At 43.6% G+C, this 27,043-nt stretch overlaps 1 protein-coding gene across 5 annotated transcripts in view; it reads right to left on the reverse strand.

The window, feature by feature from the left end:
* Positions 1-372: 372 nt before the first annotated feature.
* Positions 373-27,043, reverse strand: part of CAPS (calcyphosine) — a 49,699-nt gene continuing 23,028 nt past the window's right edge. For 3 of the 5 annotated variants that reach the window (XM_040327340.1, XM_040327357.1, XM_040327349.1), the window contains 4 exons: positions 13,622-13,760; positions 10,089-10,266; positions 6,597-6,806; positions 373-1,072 (listed from right to left, as the gene is read on the reverse strand). In XM_040327340.1, coding sequence (XP_040183274.1) covers positions 971-1,072; positions 6,597-6,806; positions 10,089-10,266; positions 13,622-13,758 — 627 coding nt within the window. In that variant the 5' untranslated portion in view covers positions 13,759-13,760 and the 3' untranslated portion in view covers positions 373-970. Of the gene's footprint in view, positions 1,073-6,596; positions 6,807-10,088; positions 10,267-13,621; positions 13,761-14,036; positions 14,214-25,625; positions 25,802-27,043 lie in introns of those variants that run through there. The other 2 variants (XM_040327321.1, XM_040327330.1) reach the window with 2 other exon arrangements.

Consider the following 27,043-nt stretch of genomic DNA (forward strand, 5'->3'; position numbering starts at 1 on the left):
CTTTCGGAAAATCGTGACGCGATGGATGCGACCGTCGGAAGCCTCTCGGAAGACTGTCAATCAAGAAGGAACGCCCATTCCCGCAGCCCATACCCGGAAGCGACGGAGAGGATGCATCTCGTAAACGGGTAAGTACTGCTCATATTTTAATACAAATAGCCGATTCCCCTAGAGAAAACGAGCAGGAATCTAAGGGGAAAAAGTGCCATCTAAGGGTGAACCCCAGCTTTAATAGGTCTGGATTGACGGTAAGCGTTTTTTTTTTTTTTTTTGCACATATGGTTGCTGCATGTACACGGATGAAGGGAAGAAAGGTGATCTTATAGTCACACTGGTGATTGATACACAATTGTATAGACAATTTGTCTGATGAATGGTTGAGCTGCATAAATTATTTTATTTTGTATTATAGTATTGACCACCAGCTTTCTGTTCTGGAGTAGCTGTGACCTAACCTTTAAGCTTATACAGTATTAACATGAAATTACAATTAAAATCATTACATGGATGTAGTGATTTCTAAATGCTGTATGGGTTCTATAAAGAAAGAAATAGGCATTTAAAAGTCCACTCATCCTCAGGCACAACACCAAAAACATGTTCTGCTAATAACTCAGGTGTTTTATTATATTTTGCAGTTGTACTAAATACAATTATATAAAAAAAAATTGGAAACATGAGTTGATTTGAGGAGAGTCTGATTCCTCAGGTCACTAGCATCTACATTAGCAATAATCTACATACTTGTTCACAGAATTTTCAATTAACTTAGTGAATAAGGTGAAGCAAAGTGAAGATTCACTTGGCAAACAATACCCAGTCATGTGTAAGGGACAAAACTGAATTTATACTTGCATGTGATTGAGCATGGTACAGCTTCACCTCATTCACTAAGCTAGGTGAATTTTACATTTGCAAAATAAATAAACCATGATGTATCTAGAAGAAAATTGTGGTGCTAGTTGTAGTTCTAAATTTTCCATTCATTTTTCATCATTACAACAAAATAGACATCACTGTCTATGGAAGCGCTGACACCACTGTAGTAATTCAGGAATTCCTCCACTGTCACCTGGAAAAAGGAGTACATTTGTAAAAAAAAGTTTGTACAGACCCCAAGAAATCTATTGCTTTACTTTCATGTTGTTTTACGCAGTGAAAATGAGGAAGACAAAGATTGAGAATTCAAAACCCCTTTGACAATACCATATCGGCCCCTCAGAGCTTTGTGCCGGAACCGAGGGCTCCCGCACACACATGCAGGAGTGACGTTGTCACTCCTCCGGCCACTCACTCCGGCAATGCAATGCATACTAGCACATTAAGCCATTGTCTTACAGTTTTTTTTTTAACTCTGCGGTGGTTTACTACCACTTTAATAATTGGAAGATTGCATAGTCCACCCTCAGTCCACTAAACGGGGCTCTTTTCCTGGGCAGAGGCCTCAGAAACCATTTTGAGGGTACATCTGCCTAAGCAGGGCAAGTTGGGGTCTGGTTTAGACTTTTAAGTCATATATGGGCAATTGAGTCAATTACAGATACCTGTGTCATAAAATTCCTCAGACAAAAGGCAGGTATTGGGCAAGTATGTTGAGACCCTACTCTCAGTGCACAATTGTTCCACAGGACCAGAAATATTGTATGAACTCCCATTATGTATGGTCTCCTGTCAGTAGGCTGAAGAAAATAATCATTTAAAGAAGGCCCTTAGAAGCACGTATGGCCAGAATGATTGCAGATGGAACCCTAACAGACATATTTAATGTGTCCAGCCAGAAGACTTCATGCTCTCGATCAATTTAAAGGATACATACTTGCATGTACCCATAGAGCCTTCATATCAAAAATTCTTGAGTTTCGCAGTGACCAAACAAACACTTTCAATTCAACGTCCTGCCATTTGATGTCTTTCAGCATCCCCATGCACCTTTAAAAATGAGCTAGTGGCAGTGATTTTCTTTGTTGAGAGAAAAAGAGGTAAGGTTTCTCCATTACTTAGACCAGTGGTTCTCAACCTCAGTCCTCAAGTACCCTCAACAGGCCATGTTTGCAGGTTTTTCTTTATCTTGCACATGTACTGGCATGGTATTTTGGACAGCTATTTCCAAGAGAAATTCCCAAAACATGGCTTGTTGGGGGTACTTGAGGACTTAGGTTGAGAACCACTGACCAAGACTATGTGCTTGTGCTGGCTTAGTCATGGGAAATTTTGCTAAAGCACCTCTCCTTTTCTCAATCTACACCACCTCCCTGGGTCAGTTGATTGCCTTCAATGGCTATCTCTCCACCCCCCAGCTCTCTCCATCTGTCTCCTCACGCAATCACCAACTTACTAGCAGACATATCAGCCTGGATGGACTTTATAACCACGGGCAAACCAACTTATTATGAGCACCACACCTCTTAGTTGATATATCAGCCTGGATGTCACATCACTTCCTCAAACTCAACCTATCCAAAACCGAGCTCATGATATTTCTGCCCCCAGGTGCCACTTCCCCTGATTTCTCTGTCAATATCAACTGCTCAACTATCAACTTGTCCCCCCATGCCAAGGTTCTAGGTGTAATCCTGGACATTAAAATAACCTTTCGGCCCTACATCCTATCGCTATCCAAAATTTGCCACCTCAACCTCCACAAAATCTCCAAGATACGCCCCTTCCTAACCAATGTCACCACAAAGCTTCTAGTCCACTCACTGGTCATCTCTCGCCTCGACTACTGCAACTCCCTCATCATTGGCTTATCTCTAAATAGGCTATCCCCACTTCAGTCCTTAATGAACACTGCTGCCCGTCTCATCCACCTCACAAACTGCTCAGCGTCTGCTATACACCTTAGCCAATCCCTCCATTGGCTGCCACTCAACCAACAAATTAAATTCAAGATACTAACAATAAATTCAAAGCCACCCACAACCTGGCCCCCAGCTACATCACTAACCTAGTCTCAAAATACCAACCTAATCATTCTCTTTGTTCTACCAAGACCTCCTACTCTCCAACTCCCTTGTCACCTTATCCCATGCTTGCCTTCAGGACTTCTTCAGAGCCTCTCCCATCCGCTGGAATGCTCTACTCCAGATTGTCTGACTTTCTTCTACTTTGTCCATTTTCAGACGATCCCTGAATACTCATCTCTTCAGAAAAGCCTATCTGGCCCCACCTAACAACTGTACATTTTTTCTCTCTTTCAGCACATCCCCCACAGTTATTACCTCTTGACCTTTCCTCTTAGATGTTAAGCTTTAAGGAGTGGGGCCCTCTGATTCCTATTGTATTAAAGTGTATTGTATTTGTACTGTCTGTTCTGTTCACCAGATGTCTATGCTGATTATCTATATCTGTGTTAAAATTGTATGTAAGGTTTGTAATTTACATAAGACAATCATATGTGGAATGCAGGCTCCATCTAGGTTTCTTTTTTGGTATTACTGCAGTTGTTCTGTTTTATTGATTTACTGTATGTGTATTTTAGTAAGTTGTTAGTAAGCAGGGAATTCTGGGTAGAATCTTTACAGGAAGTGAAGCAGCCACCATTCTTGGAGAAGATACTGCAGGAAGCAAGACATGTATTTCTCAATCTATTGCCATAACCCTTTAGAGAACTTAAAAAGTATGTTTTTACAATCTCATCCTATATTGTAGATCGTTGTTTCTGTAATGTATGCTGCAATGTATGCAATATTGTACTTATTGAGGTCTATTTCTGTTATTTTGTAGTTTCACCCGGCTTGTTGTAATAAAACTGAGATCAAAGAAATATGGTATCTGAAGTTTATGGGACAAGAAGGTTTAGCTATACAGTATGTCCTTGAGACAGAACACGGTCTACCCTAAAGTTGTAAACTGTTGGCACTATATAAATCCTGTATAATAATAATAAAAAGTGAAAAATGCTTTTTGAGAAGACTATTCTGAAATCTAAAACAAATGTAAAACCAGATACTAGGGATCCCAGAACAAAAGCACATCACTTGTGTAGCCCCCCCCCCCCCCCGAGTGGTATGCTAGTTAAATAAACGTTTTGGCTCTTTCTGCAATCAAGGAAGCAGCGATTGCTTGTTCAGGTCTGTTCGAGGTTTCATAGGGTGGGAGTTTGACTGCTTTCCCGTCTCTAGAAAATATTTTTTTAACGCTCAGGGAGGAAGAATTCAAATAGTCAGCCTGAATATTGATCAGGGCCTAGTTAATCCTTCGGAAGGAGTGCCCAGATGGTAGTTGAGGAAGCTGATAAATAGTCTGGAGCCCTGGAGAGAGACAGTCTTTCCCAGGGAAGGAGAGTTCCAAAGTTACAAGCCTCAGGGGGCTATTGCCCCTTAGATAGCTTGTGGACTGTGAGGTCTCAGTGGTGGCAGAGCTGGGACTTGGAAGTGATCTGGAACTCATTGCAGGACCTCACCAAAGGAATCTGGTCAAAAGAAGGACTGTCTCACTCACTGGACCGTATCCACCAGGAAGGTGGCAGCTGTCCTGGGAACTTGTGAGTAATGACCCCAAAATTAAGTTCTGGTGACTGTGTGTTTTTGAGATATAAGTGGCAGAGATTGCTTGGACTAAGACTCCGATACTCTCATGGTCTCAGATACTGGCCATTCCCCAGCCTCAGCAGGGTCCTGCAGGTGTGGTGCACTTTATGAAAGTGCACCAGTCTATGGCTAAGCGCAGCAAACACACAGGTACACTTCCCTGCGCCTGCAGTGTGGGTAAACGGCAGTACATCAGTGTAAAAGCAGCCCTATAATATTATGCCCAATATATTGCTTTACACTGACCTGAAGATCTCTTCTTTCCTGCTGCTGGCACCAGGGCCGCTGATAAGCCAGTACAACCAGCTCTGTTGTACCGGGCTCGGCCAGCAGGGGGGCCCTGCAGATTCAAAGACAGTTCAGTGGATAAAAACAAAATAACGCTTTCTAATGTACACCCCCGCTCAGCCGCTCCTACTAACTCAGGGGGTGTTGTGTTAATACCATGGGCATAGCATAAAGGGGTGCAGGAGTTGCCATAGCAACCCTGTATTTAGCTCCCGGGGCTGTGGTTCCCTGCTTTCATTGTACACACTGGATTTTTAATTTACAAAATCCTGGAAACAGAATCCAGGTCTGAACCGCTTTGTGTTTACCAGGAACCCAGCTGAGCTCTGCAATGCAGACCAGATCTTCTAGTTTACCTTCTCCTTAGACCTCAGACCACACCCCTCCGCTGCTCTCATTGGCTCGAGGAGAGAAGTCAGAGGATTAGTAGCCCGGGACAGGAACTTCTGAGGTAAGAGACACACTGCTATACAGGAGAGGTCTCTCATATGGGAACAGATTAGAACAGTCACACTGACACTGCATCTGGCCTGCCAGCACAGACACAACACAGACAGTCAGAAAAGTTTTGTAATGTAAACAAACCTAACCCCTCCTGAGGGCCCCCCACCAACCTGAAATGGGAACTGATGTTGAGAGGTGCTCTGCCGTGATAATGGTGCTCTGATGTAATGGAGGGGGCTCTGATGTGATAATGGAGCTCTGCTGTGACGGGTGGGGGCTCTGCTGTGATGGAGGTGGCTCTGCTGTGATGGAGAGGGCTCTGATGGACGGAGAGGGCTCTGCTGTGATGGAGAGGGCTCTGCTGTGATGGAGGGGGCTCTGCTGTGATGGAGGGGGCTCTGCTGTGATGGAGGGGGCTCTGCTGTGATGGAGGGGGCTCTGATGTGACAGAGGAGCTCTGCTGCGATGGAGGGAGCTCTGATGTGAAATTGGGGACTCTGTCCATTGTTCTACTGACTGCCCCCCCCCCCCTGCATTTTCTGCCAGTTATACTGCTGCATACTTTAATATATTGCACATAAACAGATTGTAAGTTTACAAAGTAAGACATGGGCACCTCTTGGCATCATTAACCCCTTTCCACTCATCTCAGTCCTTTCACTGGATCTTAAGGCAGGGGGTGGGGCCAGGGGTGGGGTTGAAGGGGGCCCCATCAGGAGGTTTCTATCAGCGGCCCTGGCTGGCACCACTCTGGAGACCGCTAGCTGGGATAAGAGGTGGAATATCACTCCGCATGGGACAGGAGCCAGCTCTACAGAGGAGGTATCAGCTTATGCTAATCTTGCTCCCTACTACAACTCCAACTTTACAAGTAGTGCCTTTGCATTGTACTCTGTTTGATACTCTGGCATGGTGAGTCAGCAAGCTCAGACCGCGATCTACCAGTCACCTGGCTGTCATCTACTGGTAGATCGCAATCTACTGCATGCGGACCCCCGTCTTAGTTTGTCTAATATTCCCTGTTGCTTAAGGAGAACATTTTTCTCTTACTGACAATTTCTAACAGTTTTGGAGTATCCCATGCTTCAAACCCCTTTCCTATTATTACGTTTTATCAGCAATAAATAACAAAAAAGACAACCCCTGAACTTTTTTTGGAGCCGGAGTAGATGGACTGTTGCTCAGGTGGGTGGTAGCCTCTGTGCTGTTTGTGGAAGAACCAGTTAAAATCAGCGATCCCTGTGGGGGTAGTGCTACAAATGGTATTCCAACTGTTGCAAAATAAGGAATTTACACTTTGCTGTAAAATTTTTATATTAGTAGGAAACTTACTTGCCCATCCTTGTTGTTGGGTGAATCAAAGTTGTCCAGGAAATGTTGGAACACCTGCCTTTCATTCCATTCACCGTTCTGATATTTCTGATGACATTTAGGATTGTAAACCCCTTTAAGGTCTTCAACAGTTATAACACCATCACCAGTTTTGTCCATTTTATGAAAAGCTTCTAATATAACTTGTTTACGAGCATTGGACATTGGAGGCTGTGGAAATTAACATAAAGGCTGATGTACTAGGGAAACTGACAACCATCACACAATAATAATTTCCCTTCCCTTCTTTTAAACGGATAGTCTATCACATGAGTGCATATGGGCAAGCATTTGCAGCACCTGGGATCCACAACGGCTGCTTAATTTAGCATTGCAAAATACGCTGTACATGGCTATAAACATGTAAACGCTATAATTTGGGTTTACACACCCATGTGTATGGGCATATTTTTTCAAATGTTCAGGAAAACACATCTATACCCGAGCACTCTCAAACAGAATAGTCTTGTGTGTATCATTCCTATTAAAATCACCAAAAGACTTACGTAAGCCAAGGTAAATTTATTCAAAATGGTAGTGTAGTGCCCTGCTACTCTCATAGCTGGTGCTGCCTTAAATTTAGAGGGTAGTCAGAGATTTAGCTACCTCTGACTGTATTGTTTTACCAAATTTGGTCCTCTGTTCCAGCCATGGCTGTACTGTGAGTGACCACTATTGCTGTCTAGGGTGTTGGTACCACCCCAGGCCAAGGGTGGCAGCAGTCAAGTCAGGGTGTATTGGGTGTTTTTCCTCAGCAGGCAATCAGCGGGGGTTGATCGCCTCGCTGTGCATGCTGGGGGAGAGTAATTAAGGGACAGACGTCATTAGTTCTGGTTCAACGTCGTTGTGTGGCTGTCCCTGGCTGTCGTCCCACCACCCCCCTTGTGTGGCCCTCATGGCTGGGGGTGCTTGTTCAAGTGGTCCTGTGCTAAACCCGTCTTGGAGAGCACAGAGCACGAGGCTGGTATCTCAGGAGAGGCCTTGAACTTCATTGAATAACGCACGATTGCTGAGAGGCTGAGTGATGGTAGCCTGTCAGTTCTAAGTTCACAAAAGTTTATTCAAGAGATATCCGGGTGCTTAATCCTGTGTTGAGAAGGATTCTGGACCGAATATATCTCCACCTTTGGGAAGGTCTGTGGCAGAGACTTTGCTAAAGTTTCCGTGTGACACCCTGGATGCTAGGCTAGTGAGAGAGACCTATCCAGGTGCACAATACCCACTCTGGCTAGAGTGGCGACAAGAGATACATTGCTGGAAGCAGGAGTGTTTACGAACAAAGTTATAGACCTGAACCTACTACCTATTACCCTTTCCACCTCTTCAACTACTATTTTTATTCTTGTAATAAAGCAAAGAAAAATAAACCTAATGCTGCGTACACACGATCATTTTTCGGCATGAAAAAAACGAAGTTTTTAAAAAATGTCATTTAAAATGATGGTGTGTGGGCTTCACATAATTTTTCGGGTTCTGAAAAACGACAACATTTTTTTTCGAACATGCTGCATTTTTTAACAACGTTTTAAAAGTAGTGTCGTTTTTCGGGTTGTAAAAAATGATCATAAAAAACCTGCGCATGCTCAGAAGCAAGTTATGAGACGGGAGCGCTCGTTCTGGTAAAACTACCATTCGTAATGGAGTAAGCACATTCATCACGCTGTAACAGACAGAAAAGCCAGAATCGCCTTTTACTAACAGGAAATCAGCTAAAGCAGCCCCAAGGGTGGCGTCATCCGCATGGAACTTCCCCTTTATAGTGCCGTCGTACGTGTTGTAAGTCACCGCCCTTTGCTAGAGCATTTTTTTAAAACGATCACGTCGTTTTAATGATGAAGTTGGAAAAAACTACGTTTTTTCTACATGCCGAAAAACTTCGTTTTTTCTACATGCCGAAAAACGTAATTTTTTTCATGCCGAGACTGTGCATGCAAAAATCCTCAGCCACTGATGGCTCCAGCATCTTCCTGTCCAGTCTTGGTGGCTTTGACTGCCTGTAATTTGCAGCCAGTGCATATAATAACACCACAATATATAATCCTCAGTTCTGGGGGAACTGAATGCTGCATAGTGCTTTCCTCTGCTGCACTTACCACGCTTACCTTTCTAGAATCCTACTGCACTCAGAGGCCCCTTTCACACGGGGGATCGCTCCGTTGATCCCCGCTGAGCCGGCGGATGACAGGGCGGTCCCCGCACACTATGCAGGGACCGCCCTGTCTTTTCTCCACTCTCCCCTATGGGGGGATCGGATGAACACGAACCGTCTGTCCGTGTTCACCCTGATCCGATCCGCCAGACAGATGGAAAAGTAGGTTTTTCCTCTGTCACACTTTGGCGGATCGGAGCGTATCGGATGTCAGCAGGCATGTCATGTCACGTGCTGACATGTCACCGCTGACATCCACGGCTCCATAGAGGAGCACGGAGCGCCCGTTCAGGTCTGCCTAAAAAACTGGCAGGCGGACCTGAACGGGCCGCCCGTATGAAAGAGCCCTTAAATGCAGTGTTGCCATTTGCTTTTAAAAGGGTTTTGGGAGATTCATTTTTTTCCCTCCACCTAATACCTAACAATAATCATTCCCACTCATCCCCTGTAAAACTCCAGGTGTCAATCAAAGTTGGATTTTAAAGTGCCATACGGTTGGATTACCACCAAGTACTAAAGGTGTAGTGCACCTGACATTGTTACATTACCACTGCACTTACATTACCACTTAACCCTTAGCTTGTTGGCGTTCACTTTCATTTCTGGAGCCCAGACGTTTGATCACCATGTGTATGCTGCAGGAATTACTCTCATTTGGCCAATGTGTGAAGGGGACTTCTTTTGGTCTGGTTTAGCTTAGACCACTGCTGACCTACAGGTCCTTTCTGTATGTTTTTTCTCCTACATCCCCACATCTAAGAATGTTGAAACGTTAAAATTATGCTGTAATATAAACTAGTAAAGTAGACCTTGAAGCACCCTACTAGTTCACTATAGTGCTTTAGGGGTTCAAAAAGGAAAAGTATGGGTTCCAAGTGTATATACTGATATTTTGCTGCTTATTATTTGAATAAAAGCTTAATTTTACAAATAAACATTTCAGACAGCCCAGCACTGGCGCTTTCACACTTCTTCAATGCTTCTGCAGGCAGAAAATTCTCACAGCCTCGTTTCTCTGTTAGTAGACAGGGAGACGGTTGTATCGCTCCACTCACTTAACCAGCTATGTCTGTTATTTAATGCCATAGTTATATCCAGGCACAATACAAGCTATTCAGAATTATTCCAAGCATAGCATGAAGCTAACTTTCTGCCACCTTTCCTGCACTTGCTAGTTACAGTTAATATAAAATATCTAATACTTTACTATAAGGAAAGAAAATCAAACATTTCGTTTTTTTTTAATCCTGAATATAGTACACACAGAAAATGTATGCAAAACACTGTACAAAAAAAACACTTACCCTGATTGTGCTCAAGAACTCATCAAAATTGATTGTTCCATTTCCATTTCTGTCGAATCTCTGAAAAATGTCTTGCACTTCTTCTGGGCGAAGGGAAAGTCCATAGTTTTGCAGCCCTTTGGAGAATTCTTCTAGGTCCAAAGAGTTACTATAGTTATCATCCATTATTCGGAAAGCCCTGTGTTATATTAAAAAAAAAGAGATTTTTTTTATTTTCCTTTAAAGGTTCTTTAAATCTAAAAGGTAAGGGAGAAGGGGCCAGATTCACGTAGGTGAGCGGCGGCGTAACGTATCGTAGATACGTTACACCGCCGCAAGTTTTCATCGCAAGTGCCTGATTCACAAAGCACTTGCGATAAAAACTACGCTGGCAGCCTCCGGCGCAAGGCGGGCCAATTCAAATGGGCGTGTGCCATTTAAATTAGGCGCGCTCCCGCGCCGGACCTACTGCGCATGCTCCGTTTCGCAATTCCCGTCGTGCTTTGCGCGCCGTGACGTCATTTTTTCGTAGCGTACTTCCGTATTCCCGGACGTGTTACGCAATTGACGTTAAATTTTAAATTTCGACGCGGGAACGACGGCCATACTTTAGACAGCAATACGATTGTTGACTAAAGTTAGGGCACCCAAAACGACGACTAACTTTGCGACGGGAAACTAGACTAGCGGCGACGTAGCGAACGCGAAAATCCGTCGTGGATCGCCGTAACTCCTAATTTGCATACCCGACGCTGGTTTACGACGCAAACTCCCCCCAGCGGCGGCCGCGGTACTGCATCCTAAGATCCGACAGTGTAAAACAATTACACCTGTCGGATCTTATGGATATCTATGCGTAACTGATTCTATGAATCAGTCGCATAGATAGAAACAGAGATACGACGGCGTATCAGGAGATACGCCGTCGTATCCCTTTTGTGAATCTGGCCCAAGGTTCTCATATTAGGGAGGAGTAAATGTGCCTGGGTTCAGTTTTGTTACAAGGAAAGAACAATCTGCTCAGGCGTCCTGCGTCCTGCCCATTTATCACCTAACCAACCACCTCCCGTATGCCTCCTTCCAGGGATTGGCTAGGGCATGATAAATGATCAATTGATCATCACAGGAATCTTATCAGACCAAAACAATCAACAACCATTCTATTTAGTACAGTGAAGTAAAAAATGAAATTCACCTAGCAGCCCAACTAGAAGGGCACTCAAGGATTATTACTTTTAAAGCTTTAAAGGGGTTGTAAAGGTTTGTCTTTTATTTTCTAAATTGGTTCCTTTAAGCTAGTGCATTGTTGGTTCACTTACCTTTTCCTTCCATTTCCCTTTTAAATATTTGTTTTCTTTGTTTGAATTTCTCCTCAGTAAGCTTTCCACCATCATCCGAGCGGTGGAAAGTCATTTAGAACAGCTTGCTGAACACCTTACTGAGGAGGATCAGGAAGTTCAGACAAAGAAAACAAAGAAAAAAAAACATTTACAAGGGAAATTGAAGGAAAAGGTAAGTGAACCAACAATGCACTAGCTTAAAGGAACCTCTTTAGAAAATAAAAAACAAACCTTTACAACCCCTTTAAGTACAACTGCAGCCCAAACCTTTTTCAAGACTTGGATACAGTGGAGGATTAGAACCGTTGGCAGTGTTTATTACTGTGTCCCTATTTTTGGCTTTCACTCTCATTTTCTTTCCTGGTGAACACTGAATCCAGGATAGATAATAAAGGAAAATCTAAAATTCTACAGTTGTGACAGGAACAGGTGAAGATGAGAAATCTTCCAATTGGGACACCTGTTTCAGTGACAACTGCCGAAGGTGGGCTTTCCTTTTTATTTTGAAGAGATTTTTTCATACTAGTTGTTTCTCCTGGACAGGATCTATGGCATTATTTCCACAATGGGAACACAAATGAAAATAAAAACCTGACATTGGCTCTAAATTCTCTGCATTGTATCCGAGGCAAAAACTTTTATGAGCTGGAGTTCCTCTAAAAGTATTTTTAGGTCACATTCTTTTTACTGGTCCTAAGCACCAGTAACCTGTTGTTTTTTGAACACCTAATACCAGACCTGCCATTCTACAACTATCTCCATTGGATATCAGCTGCAGTCTGATTATTGTAGATCATTCAGAAATAGATCATTCACATTCCTTTCCCACCCCCACTGCAGATTACAAAAATAATAGCATGACGAACAACTGAAAATTCAAAGAGACAGATTTTACAGGACACAGAATGTTTGCCAAGGTGCCGAAGCTCCCTACAGAGGCATTGTTGGGAGTACTGCCAGATCAGGCTGCAATGGATCAATAAAAAACTTAGACTGCAGTAAATTCTCATTTTACACAGTTTGATGTGTCCTGAATAACAGTAAGATTTTTTAACTAATAACAGTATGTAAAAAGTTGGAAAGTGTCTGTCTGATATATCCAACAGGTTTCATATTGATTTTGAAACATACATTTTTATCTCCTTAAAATTAAAAAGAAATACAAAATATTTAATGTTTGTCTTTCTCAAAGCAGTTTTGTATTAAAACTCGTTCCCAGAAATATAATAAAAAAATTAACAGTCTTTTGTCTGGATATCATAAATGTTTGATTGTTATGTAACATAGTAAACTGTTAAAGTCCAAAGTCAAAATTCAACTTGATGTATTCTATTTTGACAATGAACCGAATATTGGGCTTGTAATATCCCAGTGCTGCTTTAAAACTGTTGCTGGTAGTTAAATACTTAATTATCCATGTTCATTACAACCTCTATTAAATTCCATCGAGGCTACCATCACTTGTTATGTTTAGCCAGCTCTATTACCTTTCTAGCTGAACCAACATATTAATGGAGCAGGATGACTAGAAAAATGTTTGGTTAACTCATACAGGCGTAGCTCTAATTCACCAGTCGTGAAAGTAAAAGAAAATCCCAAATTTTGGGTTCTACTCAGAAAAATAATAGAGGGGAAATCTTCTAAAGGGGACACTAGTTTTGGTGATCTGGGAGATTCCCATAGGATGGGTTCACACTGATGCAAATTGGATGTGGGTTTCCTTGCATCCAATTTGCATGACAGGAGACTGTGACCAGCTCTCAATGAAGCCGGTTCACACAGCTCCGGGGCAACCGCGAAGCGTACTGGAAAAAGGTCCTGTGTGTCTTTGGCTTCATTTCAAGTCCAAATTAAGGCAACAAACTTGAACCCGATTCGCACCTGAAATGGAGAACAGGGACACATTGAACCCCCTGCTGTGCCCCGCGGCCGCAGCTAGTGTGAACCCAGCCTTAATTGGCAGAGATTTCCTCTTACTTCCTGTTTTGGCTATGGGACAGGAGGTGAAGGTACAAAGAGGGCAAAAATAAACCTTACAGAGGTTACAACCCTCCCTTACTCTATCCAAAATGTAAAAAAAAAGTTTTGCCTATAGTTCTACTTTAAAACGCTATCACTAAAATAAGAGATTTTCAGAATACATGAACAGGAATAAATAATTGGAAAGATAATAAATGTTAATATATTTGTAAAAAGTTGTCTTAGTCTGTTTACCTTCCCAAGCCTTTAATTCCAGATGCTCCTCTTGCAAGACATTGCAGCCTTAGCTTCTCCACAGAATCCTGGCATTGTGGAATCTGTCGTCGTGCCTTGGTCATCATTTCTTGTTCCAGCTGGGATATTGCAGCCATGACTTTGCAAAAGCAAAACAGGTTAAAATCAGTGAACAGTACCAAACTAAACTTTAACCTTAGATAAAGATGAATTTCAGGCAAACAGCTAAATGCATACTTGAAATACATACTGGAACTGTTTTAGGATCTAATATTTTGTCCAGTCCTAAGATTTACAGTCTTGTTAGGCATAGCCAGTTTGCTCAAATCACTTTTTTTTATTACTGCAGTTAGAGCATCTTCGATCTGGGAAAAAAAATACTGTAGCTGCTGATTTTTAATAAACATACACTTACCAGTACAGGGACCCTCACTCAAACTGGTTCTTTGCCGGTCTTTGTATTCCTGGTGCCACCATCTTGGATGTGGGAAGCCGGCTGTGAATTCCTGCGGCTTTACAGCCGGCTCTCCACTGCACTTTGTGAATGGACCTGCAGCCTCCTGGGACCTGTGACATGTCCCAGCAGGTTGCGAGCGGGGGGGTTAACATTCCTCTTGATTTACCTGAGAAACCGAGTGGAAGTGGGAGTGGGAAGCTGTCAATAATAGGTACCTGCTCCCTAAAAAAAAAAATCCAAAAGTGTTAAAGGAGGGGGTGATGGGGAGAAAAGGCTGAACTTGCCTTTTCAGGTGAATTTTCACTTTAAGAAACAGAGTGAGGTTCTGTCCCTGCGCCTAGCCCAAATGAAAAGTAGTAGCAGACTAATAAGGTTATCTCTCTACTCTTGTCCCTTGTTGGCATGTGTGCATGCAGCATGGCCTGATTAGCTCAGGGTAATAATACTTTTTTCCTTGTGTGAGAGCTGCTCTACAGGGATTTACAAGATGCTGATTTTAAAAGCTGTTAAACTCAAGGCAAGCATATAAATACACAAAATAAAAAATAGAAAAGTGGGAGCTTATTGACCTGCTAATGAAGAAGCAGGACAAGACTGATGAAGTGCATCCCTCTGTTCTGTCCTCCTATTAGTTGTTCCTTTTCAGTTTATTGCCATTCAGCTCACAGGATTGGCTTCTAGTGCCCTTACCCACACACAGTCAAATAGGCACTTACACTAATAGCATTAAAATATGTATGTAATGCTTTATTAATAAATACTGAGCTGAATATAGTAAGAATAGGGAAATTACCTATAGCAAGCAATGAAATGCTTTATAAACTCCTAAACTATGCTAGAAAATGGTACGTGCTGCTGCAGTCAGTATTACTGCTCTCCTCTCTTGAATTTGTAAATGAAAAAAGTTAAAGATAGCAATAAGCAACAACTAATAAAACCATAGCAATAGACACCATAACACAAAATCACTACTCACTCATTAAGCCATATTGGACGTTAGTGACTGTCACACACTGGGACCAATTATGGATGCTATACTGTGTCAGGAGAAAATATTCACAGTATGTGTTTGCGAAGGCGGAAGGTAGCAAAATGTAATCTTCCTATTTTGACTTCATCACATGTATATTAATATGATGGTTATGTAGTAATTTTTTAATTACTGATTGTATTTCTTCAACTGTAGTATGCACTGTTATTTTTTATTTTCAAATCTTCATACACAGAATATGAAGAATGGGGTAATGAATGTAAGTCTAATGCCTTGTACACACGACTGTTTTTCACGACGAGAAAACTGCCATTTTTTATATATATTATGGTCTTGTGTATATGCTCCCTAGCAGTTTTCTCAATGAAAAAACTGCAGACAAAAAAAGTTGAAACCAGCTCTCTTTCTTTCTCGTTGTGTTTCCCGTCAGTATTTTTCTCGTCGCGAAAAACGGTTGTGTGTCTGTTTTTCCGAGGAGAAAAAAAAACGTGCATGCTCAGAATCAAGTATGCAGCCCAAAAGCAGTCCAAAGGGTGGCGCCATTTGAAAGGAACTTCCCCTTTATAGTCCCGTCGTTTGTGTTGTACATCACCGTGCTTTGGTCAGACTTTTTTTTGCATGAACGTGTGTATGCAAGTCAGGCTGGAGAGGAATCACATCGGGAAAAACTATGGGGCAGATCCACAGAACAATTACGTTGGCGTACGCCGCGTAATTTCAAATTTTGCACGTCGTATCTTTGTTTTGTATCTTCAAAACAAGATACAACGGCATCTCGGCTAGATCCGACAGGCGTACGTCTTAGTACGCCGTCGGATCTAAGCTGCAATTCTTCGGCGGCCGCTAGGTGGCGTTTCCGTCGAATTCCGCGTCGAGTATGCAAATGAGCTAGTTACGGCGATCCACGAACGTACGTCCGGCAGGCACATTTTCTTACGTCGTTTGCGTTCGGCTTTTTCCGGCGTATAGTTAAAGCTACTGTTATGAGGCGTACTCAATGTTAAGTATGGCCGTCCTTCCCGCGTAGAAATTTGAAATTTTTACGTCGTTTGCGTAAGTCGTTCGCAAATAGGGATTTGCGTAGAATGATGTTACCGTCGGAAGCATTGGCTTGTTCCGGGTTAATTTCGAGCATGTGCACTGGGATACCCCCACGGACGGGCGCATGCGCAGTTAAAAAAAACGTAATTTACGTCGGGTCACGACGTATTTACATAAAACACGCCCCCATCACAGCCATTTGAATTCCGCGCCATTAAGCCGCCAAAGATACACTACGCCGCCGTAACTTACGGCACGGATTCTTTGTGGATTCAAAAAAAAAGTAAGTTACGGCGGCGTAGTGTATCTTAGATGTGCTACGCCCGGCGAATAAATGCGCCGCTGTACGAGGATCTGCCCCTTTGTTTTTTTCCTGCCGAGAAAAATGGTCGTGTGTACGAGGCATTAGAACTCACAGCATAAAAACCTGTCATTTAACAGATAACATGTAAATAGAAGAAAGTAAGGTAGGAAAATAACAGGAGCATTAAGATACAAATACATTTTACAGGGACTAGAAACTCCAAATTTTTCCTTTTGATAGGTAGAAGCTCAGACAGATGGAATGACTCAGCTCAACGTTACTTGGTTTTTGTTGCTAGTCACTCTCTGTTGATGTATTGTTCCTTCTTGCATCAGTTCCCATGTTGATATATGTGTATGCTTTCATCTAGGAATATAGAGTTTGGCTAATATAAATAGCAAAAACCTTTAGCCTTAATAATCCTTGAGGGATTTTGTATACATTGAGTTTACAAATATCAGAATTCTGCATATGTATATCCACAACAGCAGGTTAAAGCGGTAGTATAATCTGCTTTGTGATTTTTACCTACACGTTAGCCTATAATAAGGCGTACCTGTAGGTAGAATTAATATCTCCTAAACGTACACCATTTAGGAGATACTAACCCTGCATGATGCAGCTGACGTCAGAGACGCATGCGATCTGTAGGTCCGGCATATCGTGTCAGAACTTCAGAGCTGCTTGCCACTGTTCTGTCAGTAGGGCCAACTCGTCAAAATCTCCAATTATATTACTTCCGGTTTCTCTCCAGCAACAGTAATTGCAGATTTCGATGACGTGCTTCTTTTCACACAACACTCCAGTAGACGACGAGTTGGCTGTTTTGGTACAACACTGGCTAAGCAATAAAAAGTTGTCGCCTCCTTGGAGGCGGCCATCTTGTTGGTTACTAGCGGGCAGACTAACAATGCCCACTCATTATATTGTCTACTGTAGAGTATACCGTGGCTGTGCTCTGTGAAAAGAGGAACGTCGTCGAAATCTACAATGTCTGTTGCTGGAGAGAAACTAATTGGAGATTTTGACTAGTTGGCTGGATCTGTTGCTGGAGAGAAACCAGAAGTGACGTAATTGGAGATTTTGACGAGTTACCTCTTTGACAATACACCAGAAACAATACACCGGAACTGAGGGCTCCCGCGGGTATGCCTCGGCAAATCAGGGTGCTGGATCCTGTGGATCCTGTGAACCCTAAAGAAATGCAGGGGGAACACGTCAGCCACCTCAGTGGTGACCGGGCACCGCTGCGGGGGCTGCGTTGTAAGGTACTGTATTTATCGGCGTATAACACGCACCCTAACTTTAAGAGGGAAGTTTCAGGAAAAAAACTTTCCACAGCCCCCTGCATATAACACGCAGGCACAGTTTACCCTCTATTTTCAGGGTAAAAAAGTGAGCGTTATACGCCAATAAATACAGTAAGTATTTCATAATGTGCTAATATGCGATGCAGACCAGCACATTATGACATTGCCTTGCATGTTTTTTTTTGTTTTTTGTTTTTTTAAAGGGTTTACCACCTCTTTAATGATTTTTGTTACATAGAAAGGTAGCTACTTTATGAGCTGAGTCATTCATAACATTAAAATAGTTTTACTTAAATTAAGTGGTACATATGTGGATATGTGTACTGCAGGTCATGAAATTTTCATTTATGCAAACTGGGCTGGATTTAGATCTTAGATGGCCCAAAGCACTTTAGGTCCGGTGAGTCCCTATTACAGAGGAATTACGGTACATGGCATCTTTACACATCAAAGTTTATTTATTGCAGGTCATTGGAATGGACAATGTATACATACATACAGTAGAAATGTTAAATAAGTTACAACCTGTGGATTTATATCTATCATACACTTCAATATATAAAACAGAAAATAGAGGTTGGTCTAGCCTCAAGGTGCACCTCTATGTGAAATTTTGGTAATCAACTTTTCTCACATACCTATCATCATGCACAAACTTTCTTAAAGGAGAAGTACAGACAAAGTTTGTTTGGCTGTACTTCTCCTGTGGATCACAGGAGTGCAGTTTGCTGAACAGACAGTGGGCTGAAGCCCGCTGACGGCTGACTTTGCAAAGCTGGTCCAGGCTCGGGCAAGATCGGGACAATGAAGTCAGGATCTGCCCACATGCCCAGACTAGGACTCGGCTAAGCCTCTGCTGAGAGGCTGAGCCAGCCACTCCCGTCCCTCCACAGCCTAGCGCTCCAGTGAGCTGGGGGGGGGGGGTGCAGAGCAGAAAGCGGTGACTGACAGTCACCAGCTCTCTACTCTACAGTTAGATCCTGCTGCTCTCTATCTCCACCTTCTGTTCATATCCCCAAATCAGCTAGGGATATTGCAGCTATGGTGGTAATTCTGCACATGCTCAGTTTCTGAGCACCCCATGTAACTTTAGAGCCACACATGTAGGTGTATACACAGAAGTAAATGACAGCCCGCTCGTTCCCACCTCCTCCAGGCCCACTAACCAGCTAAACGGAATGGGAGTGGGATATTACATGTAGATTAATGGAGGCTTCACCCTCCACCCTTATTCTAAGGCCCCGTACTCACGACCAAACATGTCTGCTGAAACTGGTCCGCAGACCAGTTTCAGCAGACATGTTTGGCCGTGTGTTGGCCCGAGCGTACCATTTTGGGACGGATCGGACAGGTTTCCAGCGGACAACTGTTTCCCGGACTTGTTTTAAAACAGTCCGCTGGAAACCTGTCCGCCCGGACATGTACGGTCGTCTGTACAGACCTACCGTACATGTCCTGCCGCCCGCATCCCTCGCATGCGTCGAATGACTTCGACGCATGCGTGGAAGCATTTTTAAGGCGGCCCGCCCACGTCGCCGCGTCATTGTCGCGGCGACACCGCGTCATCGACGCGGCGACACCGCGGACACGCCCCGCGTAATGTTTACGCGCGGGCTTCTGTTCGATGGTGTGTATAGCCATCGAACAGAAGTCCCCGGGCAGTCCCCGGCCAGACATGTCCGATGGAAACGGTCTGCAGACCGTTTTCATCGGACATGTCCTGCCGTGAGTACTCGGCCTAAGACACAGGCTGGATTGATGTAATGTGACCTGTGACTGGTAGAAATCCTCCCACACCATGTTATTCCAAAAAAATAATAAAGATTTAATTTCAAATGTATACAGTATATTTGCATGACAATTTAAAACAGTTTATTGATATGAATTATTTATTTTTACTTTGTATTCCAAAGGCAGTTTTTTTTTTAACATGTGACCAGCAGCAGAGGACTAGAAGCTCCTCCTGCTTTTGTTTCCCTGCAGACAGGCTGGAAATGATCTGGGCCATGTGATAGCTATATATTGATTAGGGAAAAGGTAATGTTTTTTTTTTATATTAAAATAATTACAGTGCCGTTATCCACATACGGAAATAGAAGGGACAATGTAAATTAAACAGTGTGTGTTTAGTATCACTTTAAGGGTTTGAGTATTTAATGTGTGCTTTGCTTGAGCTGCCAAAGTTCCTTTAAACTGATACAATATATCAAAGTAAAAACTTTTACAGATGATTGTGGGTAAATATTGCTTCTCAAAACACTAATGTCAGATTACATGACACCTACTGGGGTCCTGTCATCCGCGTAGTTATTTAAATTTGGTGGTGGTGGTTAGATCACATCGAGTCTCTCTTCTAGCTGCAAGAGCTTTACACCTGTTTGGATTATTCTCACATACATTATGTGCATATTGACATCTGATTTCCTAAAGTCTGTTGGTCTGGTGAGGTGCCATTCATGTTTAGGGTGAAGGAGATAGGGTTGCCACCTGTACGGGATTCACCCAGACAGTTCAGGTTTTGAATCCAGGCGGACTGAAACCCGGACATATTATTAAATTTAAACCAGGCTGTGGCTTCCAAGAAAGTAAGATAGTCACACACAAATCTGTTGCCGTCCGAGAGCTGCAATGGCTGGTTTGGCATCACTGGAGGGCAGGGTGATGATGTCAGGAAGAGTAATCTGGCCACACCCACCATTCACTGCAGCACGCTATGCGCATTGCATTACTACTCTCCTTGGGGCACCCAAATTTGTCCCAGGCCGCTAAAGTGGTTTAGCTTGAAGAAAAGGTGGCAACCCTAGATGGAGATAATTGTACTTTGGTAATTGAGGAACAGGGAGTCTCACACCTAGCACTGCAACAATGGAAACAGTTCAGTAACACTTACCCACTGTACAGTCTGCAGAGCCTTTTTTTAGCAGCAAGTACTGAATTTTAGAACACCCCTAATTGTCCCAGGTTGCCTCAGAGGCTTATAGAGATGAAGCCTATTGGATAGTGGGACAGTGAGGGCCACCTAAGCTCCCGGTCAGTGGGGTTCTGTGACCGATGACTGCATGGTGCACTGTGCTAATAAGATGCCATCTGGGCAGCTGAGCTTTTAACATAATCGCTGACATATTTCCATCCAGGTGCATACAGGAATGGCTGTGCGTGGCTGTACTTGGGTATGTTGGTGATATTATAAACGTGAGTATAGTGTACACAGGTGTATCCAAACAATAGATTTGAAAATTAAACCTAGATTGCCGTTTGCTCCTCCAGAAATAAAACCTCATAAAAAGTAATAGGTAGATTCATGTACAGCCGCCTATCTTTAGGTCGGCGTAGCACATCCCATTTGCACTACGCCGACGTAAGATAGTGAGACAAGTACTGGATTCACAAAGCACTTGCCTCCTAAGTTACGTCGGCGTAGCGCAAATGGCCCGGCGTAACCCCGCCTAATTCAAAATAGGCAGGTAGGGGGCGTGTTGTATGGTAATGAATTCACGATTCATTGCCATACATGTAAATGAAGCGCCGTACGGCGCATGCTCAGTATCACGTTGCAAATACTCCTTGCTTTCGACGTGAACGTAACCTACGCCCAGCCACATTCTGAATCGACTTACGTGAACGACGCAAACGACGTGAAATTCGACGGCTGTCTGACGTCCATACTTAACATTGGCTGCGCCATCTTTTTGGTGGTTTATCTTTACGCCTGAAAACGCCTTACGTAAACGGCGTATCTTACATGCGACGGGCGAGCGTACGTTCGTGAATAGGCGTATCTACATCATTTACATATTCTCGGGGTAAATCGACGTACACACCCCTAGCGGCCAGCGTAACTATGCAACTAAGATACGAAGGCGAAGGAGACTTACGCCGGTCGTATCTTAGCAACATTTAAGCGTATCTCAATTTGAGCATACGCATAAAGATGACGGCGCGGATTCGGACTTACGATGGCGTATCTACTGATACGCCCGTCGTAAGTCTACCTGAATCTAGCCCTAAGTGTTTAAAATGGCTCCTTGGAGCTGCCATTAAAATGTGAAGCACGCTTATTTTACCAGGTTGAGTGGATCTTAGCTTGAACACATCTGGCTTTTCTCCTGTGAGCTCTTTTAACAAGGCGTTTCCACCACAGAGCTACCACTTAGTAAATGTTTTTACACCACTCTCTCTGAACTCTACAGTAGTCATGTGAGAAATCCCAGGTGGTCAATTGTATCTGAAATGCTGCAACCAGCATCAACAACAGTTGAAGTCTGAGATCGTACACCTTCCCCGCTTTAGACCCCTTTCACACTGGGGTGGTTTTCAGGTGCTTTAGCCCTGGAAAAAACCTCTGCTAAGCACCTGAAAACAGCCTCCTATTCATTCCAGTGTGTATTTTCACACTGGGACGGTGCGCTTGCAGGATGTTCGGAAAAGTCCTGCAAGCAGCATCTGTGGGGCGGGTTTGAGAGCGCTATATTTAGCGCTCCCAAAACACCCTGCCAATTTCAATGAATGGGCGGCACTTTAAAAGCATCTGAAAAGCGTTTTCAGTGTGAAAGCAATCTGATTCGGGTTGTAAAAAATGAAATTTTTAATGGTCTAGAAAAAACTACGTTTTTTTCAACCCGATCGTTAAAATGGCCTTGCCTACACACGATCGTGAATAAAAAATGCTATAGCAAAGCGCGTGACGTACAACACGTACGACGGCACTATAAAGGGGAAGTTCCATGCGGATGACGCCACCCTTCGGGCTGCTTTAGCTGATTTTGTGTTAGTAAAAGATGATTTGCGATTTTCAGTCTGTTACAGCGTGATGAATGTGCTTACTCCATTACGAACGCTAGTTTTACCAGAATGAGCGCTCCCGTCTCATAACTTGCTTCTGAGCATGTGCGTTTTTTTCACATCGTTAAAGCCCACACACGACCATTTTTTACGACGTTAAAAACGTCAACGTTAAAAATGAAACGAAACAACATTTTTAATGGCCATTTTTTACATCATGAAAAATGCTCTGGAGCCCACACACGATCGTTTTTAATGACATAAAAAAAACGTCATTTTTTACAACCCGAAAAATGGTCATGTGTACGTGGCATTAGTGTTTGCTTTAACAACCATACGCACCATGCTACTTGAGAGAATTTTATGAAATTACTTTTTTTCTCTTTTATCAAAATCACAAATTGTCTATTATTAGGGTAAAATGGTTATTGTTTTTTGTGACAATGATTATGAACAAAAGGGAGTTAGTCAGTAATTTTTTTCTGTAAGAAGTGGACTTTATCACTTAGGCCCCTTTCACACCTGTGGACCGTATGTCCGCTTTTTCATCCATCCGTGTGCGGATGAAAAAGGGACATACATTGGTCCCTATGAGATTGCGGGTGTCAGCGGCAATCTCGCCCGTTTCCGCATTCCTCCGATTCTGAAGACGGAGGAAAACCCTATTTTTCCTTGCGTCTGCGGATCGGGTAATCGGGTGAACACCCCATAGGGGAGAGCGGAGAAAAGACAGGGCGGTCCGTGCACAGTGTGCAGGGACCGCCCTGTCATCCGCCGGCTCAGCGTTGATCAACGGAGCGATCCCCGCTGAGCAAACGGAGGTTCACAGGGCGGATCATTACTGATCTGCCCCGTGTGAAAGGGCCCTAAACCTCTTCCCACTGGACGCTCGCATATTTGTGGCCTCTCGGCAGGTGGGCCTTAATGCCGAGAGGCTAAGGCCTCGTACACACGACAGAACATGTCCGCTGAAACTGGTCCGCGGACCAGTTTCCGCGGACATGTCCGACCGTGTGTAGGGCCGACCGGACAGTTTTCCGGCTTAGCGGACAGGTTTCCAGTGGACAAAAGTTTCTTAGCATGCTAAGAAACATGTCCGCTGGAAGCCTGTCCGTCGGACATGTCCGATGGTTAGTACGACTCATCGGACATGTCCGCTGGGCCGAAATCCAGCGCATGCGTCAAAGTGATTTGACGCATGCGTGGAAGCATTGAACTTCCTGGGTCGCGCATGTCGCCGCGTCATCGTCGCCGCCACGTCACCGCGTTTTCTGTCCGCGGGGATTTTGGTCTGATGGTGTGTACACACATCAGACCAAAATCTGCCAGCAGACATGTCCGATGAAAACAGTCCGCGGACCGTTTTCATCGGACATGTCTGATCGTGTGTACAAGGCCTAAGAGCATGCTCCCAGCAAAGTCACTATAGGGGACCGGAAAGCTCCCTTTGCATACTTGCAATCGATTGCTTTCCAATCATATGAGCGTTGAGACAGCCAATCACAGGGGTCATGTGACCCAAATGCCTGCTTCCACCACCTGGCATCTAGAAGTTCTTATAGGGTCGGGAGGCGGTGGCGGGAGGGAGTTAAGTGTGCTTATGGCAGCATTGGGCCTGAATACCATTTTGCTAATGACCATGGTAACCCAATTCATTACTTGTTCAGTTTCCAAGTCAAGTAAAAGAGAAGTATGCAAATCTAAAAAAAATCATACTCACCTAGATGGCTCACTGTGCTGAGTCCTGCTCTCCTCTATGGGGAGATCGGTTGAAAACGGACCGCCTGTCTATCCTATTCGCCAACTGGATGGAAAATGGGACCACCATCTGTATGGATTTTGCAGACAGGGTCAGATCGGATGGCGGCGGATGTCAGCAGACATGTCACAGCTGACATCTGGCGCTCCATAGGTGTGAATGGAGGGTCCGATCAGGTCCGCCTATAAAACTGACAGGCAGACCTGATCGGACAGCCTGTGTGAAAGGGCCCTAAGTGAATAGCCTATTTGCTTTTAGTAAATCAACCCTAATCTCATATTAGAACTTCTTTCATCATCTCTGTCCTTAAATAAGACTCTGTGTACTGCTACCTTCTTTCTTGTACTACTACCTTGTGATACTGTATAAGGCCCAAATCACACAGGCAATAAGGGCCCGTCTGTTAATTCTGGCAGTAAGAATCAGTCGTGTACGATTAGCTGTCCATGGATAAAAGCACATGCTGCACTTATCTCAGGGCCATCTTAATAGCATCATGGGCCCCTTGGCAAAGTAATGCTCTGGGGCCCCTACAAGGGAGACAGTGCAGGTAAACAGAAATCAAGTAGGTAGGAGGTAGGGGATATCTAGGGTGTAGAGGGGTCAGAGTGCTGGGGGGATATCTGGAATGTAGAGGGGCAGCCCGGGCTGCCCCAATTTTGGGGCAGCCCAAGCTTAAGGAAAAGCTGCTTTGGGGAAAGTGCAGGGGCCCCAATGCAGCTGGGGCCCCTGGGCAGTGCCCAGGTGTGCCCTCTCATTAAGACAGCCCTGACTTATCTGTGGTTGGGAATGGATGATCACCACTGGACAAAGACAGATGCCTCCAGGCTGCAGGTAACCACTGCTTGTGCGGATACAAGTGATCAGTAATACTGTAGCTTCTCCCAGCCTGTCATTGCTTTGTACAGGCTAAGCGGCCACTGCTGTTTGCATTCACCCATCCAAGCAACTGCAGTAATCTGCAGATTCTTGCCTCTGGAATCTGATGCATGCCCCTAATCACCCATGGAAGAAATCCAAGATTACAACAAGCTCCAATATCACTGTCTAATGTGTGCAAACATGTTATACTTGTACAACTGTTCATATAAATCCTGTATAATAATAACCTCAGCACTTTAATATATAACTGTTTATTGCATGTGCACAGCATAATAAAATCTATTTTTTAAGATCTGTCAGCATACTTAATCCTTTTCTACTCTGGCCAAAACAAAAAAAAAGTTTTGGCTATAGATACACTTTAAATGTTAAAAAAAAAATTCTTATTAGGAGTGCATTTCTGTAATACAAGATATGGGATAGCCTGTGCTTTCAATAAATTAAAGAAAGTAAGGACTTACTATCTCCAAATTCTTACCTTTTAATTCGATGTCTCCGACAGCCAAACCTTCTGTATTCTTGAGCTGATAATTTCTTGAGCCTCCAGCAATAGGCACTTCGCTCAATAAGGTAAGGTTGCAGCTGTTGAGATGTTGATTATATCCTGTCTCTGTAGTTACATCAGTCTGCGTCATCTCTGTAGATGCACAAATCACTGCACTACCCTGCCCTCTGTTGAGAATTAATGATAATGATCTAAGAAGATCCCTTTGAAAGAAATCTTCAAGTGAGAGAGTAATGGCGCGTACACACTGTCGTTTTTCGGCATTAAAAAAAAATGCGTTTTTAAAAACGTCATTTAAAATCATCGTGTGTGCTTCACATCGTTTTTCGGCTTCTGAAAAACGACAAAAAAAAAATTCGAACATGCTGCATTTTTTAACGTCGTTTTTTTAAAATGTAGTTTTTCGGGTTGTAAAAAATGATCGTGTGTGGGCTAAAACGACGTTTTAAACCCGCGCATGCTCAGAAGCAAGTTATGAGACAGGTGCGCTCGTTCTGGTAAAACTACCGTTCATAATGGAGTAAGCACATTCATCACGCTGTAACAGACAAAAAAGCGCAAATCGTCTTTTACTAACAAGGAATCAGCTTAAAAGCAGCCCAAAGGCGAATAGAACTTCCCCTTCAGAGTGCCGTCGTACGTGTTGTACGTCACCACGCTTTGTTCATCATTTTTTTAAAACGATGGTGTGTGGGCAACATCGTTTTTAATTAACAAGTTGGAAAAACGTTGTTTTTTTGGACATGCTGAAAAACTTTGTTTTTTTTCATGGTGAAAAACGACCGTGTACCAGTAGAATTTTGTTAGAAACATTTCCTTTTTGGAATGTTTGGGGCAGATCCACGTACATTTAGATAGGCGCAGCGTATCAGAGATACGCTACGCCGCTGTAACTTACTTTTATTCTTTGAATCCACAAAGAATTTGCGCCGTAAGTTACGGCGGCGTAGTGTATCTCTCGGCGCATAATTCAAATCGGCGGGTAGGGGGCGTGATTCATTTAAATGAAGCGCGTCCCCGCGCCGAATGAACTGCGCATGCTCCGTTTTAAAATTTCCCGCCGTGCTTTGCGTGAAATGACGTCGCAAAGACGTCATTTTTTTAACTTAACGTGAGTTACGTCCATCCCTATTTACGGACGACTTACGCAAAAAAAAAAAAAATTCAAATTTCGACACGGGAACGACAGCCATACATGGCAAGTCTATCTATACGCCGCAAAATACCAGCTTTAACTATACGCCGGAAAAAGCCGACTAGAGACGACGTAAGAGAATGCGACGGCCGCGCGTACGTTTGTGGATCGTCGGAAAAAGCTAATTTGCATACCCGACGAGGAAAACGACGCAAACTCCACCCAGCGGACGCCGAAGTATTGCATCTACGATCCG

The sequence above is a fragment of the Rana temporaria genome, chromosome 1 (assembly GCF_905171775.1).
Source record: "Rana temporaria chromosome 1, aRanTem1.1, whole genome shotgun sequence".
Taxonomy (NCBI): domain Eukaryota; kingdom Metazoa; phylum Chordata; class Amphibia; order Anura; family Ranidae; genus Rana; species Rana temporaria.